The sequence below is a fragment of the Lithobates pipiens genome, unplaced genomic scaffold (genome assembly GCF_037356315.1).
Source record: "Lithobates pipiens isolate NorthernLeopardFrog02 unplaced genomic scaffold, aLitPip1_a1.2 Scaffold_18, whole genome shotgun sequence".
Lineage (NCBI taxonomy): Eukaryota > Metazoa > Chordata > Amphibia > Anura > Ranidae > Lithobates > Lithobates pipiens.
The window spans coordinates 560,409,641-560,419,939 of record NW_027507758.1 but is presented as its reverse complement, the minus strand read 5'-3'; the positions used below and the strand labels follow the sequence as shown (position 1 = coordinate 560,419,939).

General features: G+C 44.8%; 2 protein-coding genes across 2 annotated transcripts; both read right to left on the bottom strand.

The window, feature by feature from the left end:
- Window positions 1-343: 343 nt before the first annotated feature.
- Window positions 344-2,940, bottom strand: LOC143986766 (uncharacterized). Its single transcript, XM_077485170.1, has 4 exons — window positions 2,907-2,940; window positions 2,473-2,859; window positions 1,056-1,248; window positions 344-901 (listed from the first exon to the last, which is right to left on the bottom strand). Exons 1-4 carry the CDS (start codon window positions 2,938-2,940, stop codon window positions 415-417), a joined length of 1,101 nt encoding a protein of 366 aa, XP_077341296.1. The 3' UTR covers window positions 344-414.
- A 1,475-nt stretch (window positions 2,941-4,415) lies between these two features.
- Window positions 4,416-9,908, bottom strand: LOC143990273 (uncharacterized). The gene is made up of 3 exons (XM_077490335.1): window positions 9,776-9,908; window positions 7,046-7,420; window positions 4,416-4,784 (listed from the first exon to the last, which is right to left on the bottom strand). The coding sequence occupies exons 1-3, from the start codon at window positions 9,822-9,824 to the stop codon at window positions 4,459-4,461; spliced, it is 750 nt and encodes a 249-aa protein (XP_077346461.1). The 5' UTR covers window positions 9,825-9,908; the 3' UTR covers window positions 4,416-4,458.
- Window positions 9,909-10,299: the final 391 nt, after the last annotated feature.

Genomic DNA, 10,299 nt, shown 5'->3' with positions numbered 1-10,299 from the left:
CTTATGCCCCCCACCCCCCTACCCAGCCCTCACTTACCCCCCTACCCTGCCCTCACTTACCCCCCTACCCTGCCCTCACTTACACCCCTACCCTGCCCTCACTTACACCCCTACTCCCCTACCCTGCCCTCACTTATCCCCCTACTACTCTCCTACACTGCCCTCACTTATCCCCCTACTACTCTCCTACACTGCCCCCACTTATGCCCCTACTACTCCCCTACCCTGCCCTCACTTATCCCCCCTACTACTCTCCTACACTGCCCCCACTTATGCCCCTACTACTCCCCTACCCTGCCCTCACTTATCCCCCTACTACTCTCCTAACCTGCCCTCACTTATGCGCCTACTACTCCCCTAACCTGCCCTCACTTATCCCCCTACTACTCTCCTACCCTGCCCTGACTTATCCCCCTACTTTCCCCCTGGAATCCTTTTAAGTTTTTTTTTAAACTTTACGTAGTTCCTCACTCTTGATCTTACTCTCTTCAGAACTCGCTGCCGTTCTTCAGCTGTCATTAATGGAGGTGGATCTGCCACCTTTACTTGGCTAGATGTGGGGATGGGGGTAGATCCTCTGTGCCGATTCTCCGCGGGGGTAGATCCACTGTGCTGATTCTCCACGGGGGTAGATCCTCTGTGCCGATTATCCACGGGGGTAGATCCTCTGTGCCGATTATCCACGAGGATAGATCCACTGTGCTGATTCTCCGCGGGGGTAGATCCTTTGTGCCGATTCTCCTCCGGGGCAGATCCTTTGTGCCGATCTGCTGGGGCAGATCCTTTTTGCAGGTTGTTGGCAACAACATAGGTTGTTGGCACTTGTAACCCACACAGTCTTCCCTCTTCCATCTGTTTTATTTCATCCACTGCCTTGTGCTTCAGCCGGCAATATCTACATCTGTGAAAATAGAAAAAGATAAGTTAGATAAGTGTATTTAGGGATTCAAGAAAGGGACGGGTTTAGCTCAATGTAAAATTGTCTCCACCCACCCTCTACAGGTGGAAGGGGAAGCCCTGCACTGAGAGCTATAGGAAGTGCTAAATCAACTTACCCAAAGTAGATTGTTAGCACCATGCCCAATAGTATTATGAGGAGCAGAAGTCCTCCACAAATCCCCATGACTATTAAGGTGCCATTGTCTTTTAATACTTGGACAACATCTGCCATTCTCATGAGGTCCAGATCTTCATTTTCACTGGCTTGCCGTGACTGGGATTCCTCATCCTTCATTGGCTGATTAGGGTCTGTATGAAACACATCACAAAAGAAAGTTATTTTTCAAGGAACATTTACTTATCTAAAATATAAACAGTAGATCTAAAAGCTATACACAAATCAAAATCTATTGCAGTCTTCTAGGTATTCAGGTTGTGAAGTCAGACTTTGGATCTGTTGTTATGTAGAAGAACAGCCCTAGAGCCTGCACCTTTGAAAACGAGTATGCTGCCCTCATATTTCTATCATCACTGATATATTGTAAGGCTAGCTTCACACTCCCTTTGCATGTATCACCGCAATGCACAGTAGTGCACCATGTATGTATTAGGGCATTCATTTTAAATGAGACCTCAAACCTGCTAACACACCTGAATTGCAGTGCACCGTATGACAAGTTGGTGCCAGGTACAATTTCTGGCCCATTAACGTGTAACAAGTTAAGGCACTGCACCAGAGCGCAAAGGTATGAACGGGGCTTATAAGATTATCACGTTATTATTATCACTTCTGCGATGTCAGACATCACATGTGATTTGTACTGCTATGCAGATCACATGAGATATATGTATGTGCGATGTGAATTCAGTAATACCGTTTTTATGGCTGAATTCGCATCACAGTCAGACCAAAATGGTGCAGACCCTTTTTTTGTCCGCACCAGAATTGGATCGCATGGGTGTTCACACCCTTTCCATCCAATTCCTGTCTGAATTCACAGTTCGCACTGTGATATGCAAACCGATCTGGGGGCGACATTGACTTTCTATTGAAACCCACAGGGGTTCGCATAGGGCAGTGTGAACTGCCTGCTAGTTCTATGCGATACTGGCCCTGGAATCGCTCTGGTTCCCGCATCGCGCTGGTGTGAACCGGCAGTAAAGGCCTGTTTTAGATTTCAACTAATGCAGACCAGAGTTCACTGCTAACTGGGCCCCGGCCAATCAAATTGCACACAGGCAGGCAAGCTGTCTGAGTGGACCTGATAGAGAAATGATTGCCAAAAGAAGGTCCACCGCACTAAGACCATCTACATTCTTGCTAGGATACAACACAAGCTGTCTAGGATACAGGCAGCTCACAGCATCTAGCAACCAATAATCAACATTTATGCTATAAGCTTAACACACGTTACAAAACATTTACATGCATCTAGTGATAACAATTTGCATCTAACTTCTGGAAACAAGATCCAGCACTGATATGCGTGTTTTATTACACTTTTACTGTCTTTAGAGGCATGTAAAACTTACCAATCTCCGTATCACTTTCCTTGACGAAAATATTGACCCTTGTGTGGCCTGGGAACTCGTCTCCATTTATGGCAAAGCGGACCTCATAGGTGCCGCTATCATTAAGATGAACCGGATTTAGCCAAAGGGAGCAAATTCCTTGGCGCACCTGTGCCACATCCACCCATACATTTCTAGTGGGGTGTTCTACTGGCAGGAGCTTGGTATCATACACCTTAATGATTGGATGAAATGTATCTTCTCCTATGGGCCTCATGCTCCATTTCAAGAGGACCAGATTATTGCTGAGGGGTTTATCCAGATTGAAATGGCATGGGATGATCAGTTGTTGTCCCACTGTAGTATTCAGTTCATGGCGGTAGGTCTGAACACTTTTTACTTTTACACCTGGAGAAAGAAGAAAATAACGATTAGTTTCACCAGCTTCAGCTTACATCCTATGGACAATTGTAAAGCACAAGTACACATTTCTAATATTTTCTGCCTGGTATGCAATAGCGGCTGCAGAATTGTGTCATCAAGCATTATCTCCCCTCCCCCAGTGATCAATCACTGCCACTGGTATAAGAATATAACTTTCTGGCAGCTAATAAAGCGAGAGGCAGCAGCAGGGGGCTGACCTGTGTGACACATGTATATGCAGCCCAGAACCAGGGCTGCCGTTAGAAATCATGGGGACCCCCATACAGCCTACCTGACAGGGCAATCCCCCCACCCCACAATTATAACAATTTTAAAAATGTAACATTATTTTGTTCTAATTTTTAAAAATAATTTTTTATAACTGTAAAAAATATTTTTTTTACAATTTTTCTTACAACACTGTTTTCTGTTACTTCAATGACATATCAGGGGTCTAAACAGACCCCTGATATGTCATCTCTGAGACAGAGAAAGGTATTGAGGACACAGATTCCCCAATTCTTTTCTCTGTAGCTTCAGCTGCACTGAAGATGTAGATGTGTCAATTGTTCAATCCTTCTGGAAGGGATTGACACATCTACACGGATGTTTTCTGTACCATTTTAATAATATTGGCTGCCTGGTCCTATTTTTGCCTACGTTTGCAGTCTGTACTACAGAGCTGCTGTTCTTTTTTTTTCGCCCCCTATAGGAGGCCTGGTGGTACCACCCCCCTTCCATTGGTGGCAATGTCCAGAACAGGTTTTAATTTTATATGGGAATCTCACCCAAGGAAGTAGAGGATTACTCTGCATAACTAAAGCCTGGTACACACAGTACGTTTTATTTTATTTTTCCCGTTCATCCCACCGGGCTGAATGAAAAACCTAACTGAACGCTATACTAGCACAAACGCCGTTAGTTTAGCGATCTCCCCCAATGTGCTATTGTGTTCTGAGGGGGACCACCCCCTGCCAGAACACACAGGTCATTGCTCGCTGCCAGCACTCATCGGGCGCTGGTTTTTCACCATGCCTGGTCAACAGGAGTTGTACACGGGATGAATGTCAGCTGGTTTCTACTATTTCGGGCGATATTCGCCCTGTGTGTACCTGGCATAAAGCTGGTCATATACTCAGTTGCGACTATTTTTTTGGGGGGGCAAACAAACCATCAAAAATAGCCCCCCCCCCCGGTCAGCCGGCAGCACTGACTGCAGCCCATGTGCCTTTAATGGACCTGCCGCTACTGCATATACTTGTAGCATTTCAATTGAACGTTTTTATGACACTATCTCCATGGTATGTTTCAATAATGCCTTCAGGACCTTGAACAAAGTCATTCGAAAGCACTTAAAAAGCCCACAACGTGGCCCTATTATCTTGTATGTATGTAATCATTGCAGAAACGTTTACATGCATGCTGAGTACATACATTTTACCCAGGATGTGGCACCCAGCTTCTGGCAGCAAGATCTGCCATTGATAGGCATGTTTTATTACATTTACACTGTCTCTATAGGCTGTAATACTTACGGCTTTCCCTGATGTGAACATCAACTCTTGTGTCTCCTTGGAACTCGTCTCAGTTTATGGCAATGCGAAGATCGTACATGCCGCCATCATCGCGATGAACTGGATCTATCAAAAGGGAACAATCTCCTTGGCGCACATCTGACAAGTACATCCTTGCTCGTTTGTTGATGTCTTTTACTGTCAGGTGTGTGGCATCTTCAATCTGATAGATTGGTTGAAATTCATCCTCGTCTGGTGGCTTCACACTCCATTGCAGTTTGATCTTATTATCTGCGAGGGGTTCAGTCGTTTGGAAATGACATGGGATCAGCAGTTGCTGTCCCGCTTTAACATTCAGTTCATGGTGGTAGGTCTGAATGCTTTTTATTTGTACACCTAGGTAAAGAAGAAAACAACAATTAGTTTCTCCAGCTTCAGCTTACATTCTAAACTTCGGTCAATCGTAAAGCAGCTTTTGTTGCAGCTGGATTTGCATCCATAAAAAAATAAAATAAAAAAAAAGGAAAAAATAAATGTACAGTGGCGTGAATGGGGCCTAATAATAACATAACTGGCAGGTAAATAAAGTGAGAGGCAGCAGCAGGGGGCTGATCTGTGTGAAACGTGCCCACGCAGCCCAGAACTGGCATCTCAGCCAAGGATCAGACTATGACTAAAGCTCGCCATACACGATCCCACTCATGAAGCTCGCGGCGGGCGCTTTTTAAAGGGCGAAGTACAGGTACGCAATTATGCCTATATGTGCCCTTTTGCCGCAGCATATGCGTGTAAAGTGGTCGGGAAGCGGTTAAAGCAAGGAAAAAAGTTCCCGCGTTTTGATCAATAAATAGACCCAATTGTCCTGTTCTGTTTTTTATTTGTGTACATGTATACGTATGCATGTCCTCAGATGCTTTTTTCTGGGTTTTGTGTTATGGATCTGAAGGCCGTACATTTTTATTCACCTGTGTGAATGGAATGCCTCCATTGAAAGTATTGCAGCTGCATTCACATCCATAAAAAAAAGGAAAAAACTGTACAGTGGCGTGAATTGGGCCTAATAATAACATAACTGGCAGTTAAATAAAGTGAGAGGCAGCAGCAGAGGGCTGATCTGTGTGAAAATTCAAATAATTTAAAATTGTGTTTGCTTATAACATTTGTTTTTTTGATCTAATTGAACTTCCCAAATGTAAATTTTTTTTGGGGCACTACATTTGAAAATAATAGTGGTTTTGATCCCATTAACCCATTGAGTCCCGGTTCACACTGATGTGGTGTGGGATTGGCAGTGATTCCTATATGTTTCCAGCACCGTATTACAATCTCACTCTGTTCATGCAAACTGCTGCAGGTAATTTGCTATGGGCACCTGCACTGAGAATGTGCCACCAGAGGTGGGTACCTGAGGGTGGTTGAATCTGTAATTGCTATGGGCACCTGAACTGAGACTGTGCCACCAGAGGTGGGTACCTGAGAGCATTTCAATCAGTAATTGCTATGGGCACCTGCACTGAGAATGTGCCATCAGTGGTGGGTACCTGAGGGCAGTTCAATCTGTAATTGCTATGGGCACCTGCACTGAGAATGTGCCATCAGAAGTGGGTATCTGAGGGCGTTTGAATCTGTAATTGCTATAGGCACCTGCACTGAGAATGTGCCATCAGAAGTGGGTACCTGAGGGTGTCTGAATCTGTAATTGCTATGGGCACCTGCACTGAGACTGTGCCATCAGAAGTGGGTACCAGAGGTCGGTTGAGCCAGCGAGAGAGGGAAGCCGGCAGCACTGCTGGGGGACATGGGGGGCCCAGGCACACAGGGAAGAATCTAATGTGGGCAGCACAGGAAGGGGGATTGGTGCAGGGGGACGACAATTACAGAATGATGCACTGTGTCTGTGTCTCTCCCTCTCGCGGTAGGGAGAGGGGGAGACACAGACACCGCGCATCGCTCTGTCTCTGTAATTGTCCTTGCATCCCTTCAAAATTTTCAGCATACCTGGTCGACAGAAGCTGGTGATTGGATAGGGATTTGGGCAACCCCTGTGTACAGATCCCTATCCAGTGACCAGCTTCTTTTGACCAGGCATGCTGAAAAACCAGTGTCAGATTAGCGCTGACAGCGCGTTTGAATGTCAGACGATTTCTACTGTACTGGCTGATTTCTCCAAACAATCATCTCACCGGTCAGCTGGCAGCACCCCAGTGCACTGCTCTGCGCCCTGAGCCCACCCTTTTTTTAAGCCTATTAGAGTCCCCCCTTCCTTGGAGTCAATAAATCTGGTGCGCTGCATGCAGATTTGTAGCCGGACACATGGATGGGGGGGCACCACTGCATATACTTGTAGCATTTCAATGTTTGTATGACACTATCTCCATGGTATATTTCAAAAATGGCATCAGGACCTTGAAGAAAGTCATTCAAAAGCACTTAAGCCCACATTGTTGCTAGGATGCAGTCGGCACTTGACTCCTAGCGACCAACGGTGCGCATATGCTATAATCTTGCATGTATGTAATCGTTGCAGAAACGTTTACATGCATGCTGAGTACATACATTTTACCCAGGATGTGGCACCCAACTTCTGGCAGCAAGATCTGCCATTGATAGGCATGTTTTATTACATTTACACTGTCTCTATAGGCTGTAATACTTACGGCTTTCCCTGATGTGAACATCGACTCTCGTGTCTCCTGGGAACTCGTGTCCATTTATGGCAATGCGAAGATCATACATGCCACTATCATTGCGATGAACCGGATCGATCACAAGGGAACAATCTCCTTGGCGCACATCTGACAAGTGCATCCTTGCTCTTCTGTTATTATCTTTTACCGTCAGGGGTGCAGTGTCTTCAATCTGGTAGATGAGATGAAATTCATCCTGGTCTGGTGGCTTCACACTCCATTGCAGTTTGATATAATTATCTGCAAGGGGTTCATCCAATTGGAAATAACAGGGGATCAGCAGCCGATGTCCTGGTTTAACATTCAGTTCTTGGTGGTACGTCTGAATGCTTTTGATTTCTACACCTGGGGAAAGAAGAAAACAACGATTAATTTCACCAGCTTACATTCTAAACTTCAATCGTAAAGCACAAGTTCACATTTCTAACATTTTCTGCCCAGTATAGGACAGGGACTGGAGAATCGCATGGTGCACCACAAGGAGGCATTTTCTCAATCTCCCAGTGATCGCTCACTACAACCGTTAGGGCCGGTTCACACTGCGGCGCGAGGCGAGGCGACACGGCTCGCCTCGCCTCGCTCCCGCAAGTTGTCCCCATTGAGTACAATGGAACCGTTCTGAGAGGAGCGACTCGAGTCGCTCCGACTCAGAAAAAAGGTTCCTGTACTACTTCGGGGCGACTTCGGGGGCGACTTGCATTGACTTCTATGCAGAAGTCCTCTGCAAGTCGCCGCTGACCCCCCCTGCAAGTCGCGGCGAGGAAGTCGGAGACGCCTCGCCGCGGCTCGCAGTGTGAACCGGCCCTTAGGCCTCAATTACATGACCCCAACACAACTGTAAACAATGTAATGATCAAGCAAGGAACAAAAGTTCCCACATTTTGATCAATAAATAGATCCATTTTTGAATGCGTAAAAATGGCCCTGTTCCTTTTTTCAATGGTGTACATGTATACGCATGTCCTCAGATGCAGGTTTCTGGGTTTTGTGTTATGGATCTGAAGGCAATACATTTTTATTCACCTGTGAGAATTTGAAAGAGTTGCAGCTGCATTCACATCCATAAAAAAAGGGGAAAAAACTGTACAGTGGTGTGAATTGGGCCTAATAATAACATAACTGGCAGGTAAATAAAGTGAGAGGCAGCAGCAGGGGGCTGATCTGTGTGAAATGTGCCCACACAGCCCAGACCTGGCATCTCAGCCAAGGATCAGACTATGACTAAAGCTGGCCATACACTAGTAGCAGTCTGGTCAATATATCCAATAATGCCATAAGATACTTGATAAACGTTATAAGCAAACACAATTTTAAAGTGCTGTCAAATAACATTTGATTTGTGGAACTAATCGAACAACAAACATTTTTATTGTTAAAATTTCAGACACTTGAAAAAAAAAGTTCCACCCCGATCCTTTTGATCTTTTGGAGCACTACATTAGAAAATAATAATAGAGGTTTTAATCCCATTAACCGTATTACAATCCTACTCTGCTAATGCAAACTGCTGCAGGTATCAATATTAAGTTAACAACACCCGAAAAATGGTTTGTAAACGCACCGCTTCAGTAGCCAGTAAATATTACATTCAATTTGATGGCTATGGGCACCTGCACTGAGAATATATCAGCAGTGGGTACCTGAGGGTGGTTGGATCTGTGATTTCTATGGGCACCTGCACTGAGAATATATCAGCAGTGGGTACCTGAGGGTGGTTGAATCTATGGGAACATTGCCATGTTAACGTAAATATAATGAACTCAAAACTAAAAATGTATTATTTTGTGGCTGACTGATTCTAAAGCCTCATACACACAATCGGACTTCCATCGGGCTCTTCCATGGATTTTGGTCCAAAGGGGCATTGGCAGTGAACTTGGTATGCATACACAAGGCAGAACTTTTTCAGCCAACATTCGGCAAATCATGTGGTTTTTCAGCTCTTTACCGCCACCCTTTGGGCAACTTCTGCTCTTGTCTGATCTTTAGCATTGGTTCTGATCATGCTTGTTTGTACTTTGGATTTTAGTCTGATGGACTTGTGTACACAATCGGATGATGCTCCATTGGACATTTGTTGTCGGAAAGTTTGAGAGCATGCACAACAAACATTTGTCCGATGGAGCAACACGCCATACACGCATCCCCTACTACACTCCATACACACATCTTCTACTTCACTCCATAGACGCATCCCTACTACTCTCCATACACGCATCCCCTGCTACACTCCATACACACATCTTCTACTTCACTCCATAGACACATCCCCTACTACACTCCATACACGCATCCCCTACTACACTCCATACATGCATCCCCTACTACACTCCATACACACATCTGCTTCACTCCATAGACGCATCCCTACTACACTCCATACACAGATCTCTTACTACACTCCATACACACATCCCTACTACATTCCATACACGCATCCCCTACTACACTCCATACATGCATCCCCTACTACACTCCATACACGCATCCCCTACTACACTCCATACACGCATCCCTTACTACACTCCATACACAAAGCATTTCCACAAGGAGAAGGATCTTTATCTACCCATGTGACTGCAATGTTCTCATTTCATGAATAGGTGTCACTATGCAGTCCTAGAGAATAAAGACTCCTTGTCCTGCAGTGTTAGCTGTGTGATTTCTACAGTAAGGTGTAACACTGATCAGTACACTTACCTGTCACAAGGTGCAGAAAAAGAAAGAAGATGCAAAGTCTGAAAAGCATTCTTCTTCCTCGTCACTAAATGTCACTAAATGTCACTAAATGTCTTCACTGACTAAATAACCCGAAAACTCCTTCAAAATTTCTTCAAATTATCTCAGTCCACAAAAAACAATCAATGTCTCTGAGGAGCAGATCAATTGCTGTCTTACTCTGAGAAAAGTCAAAGACCAAATGACAGGGCTGTGGCCGTTTTTCTACCTATATGCTGTAACTGCCATTCTATTTATAGACCGTGATGTCATAGTGACAGCCTGCACCAATCAGCTGCTAGGAGAGCTCTATGATCCTTTTTTTTTTTTCCTGTATGGTTGCTATAGTAACCAGCAAAAGCACTTTTTTTTTATGGTCACATTAAAGTGTACCTGTCATCTGCTGTAGGGAAACCTGAGAAGACCTGCACATTATTAATGTTTGTACCCGTAATTCACACGGCTTCTTCACACCATCATTATGCATTCTGGATGCATTTTTGCAT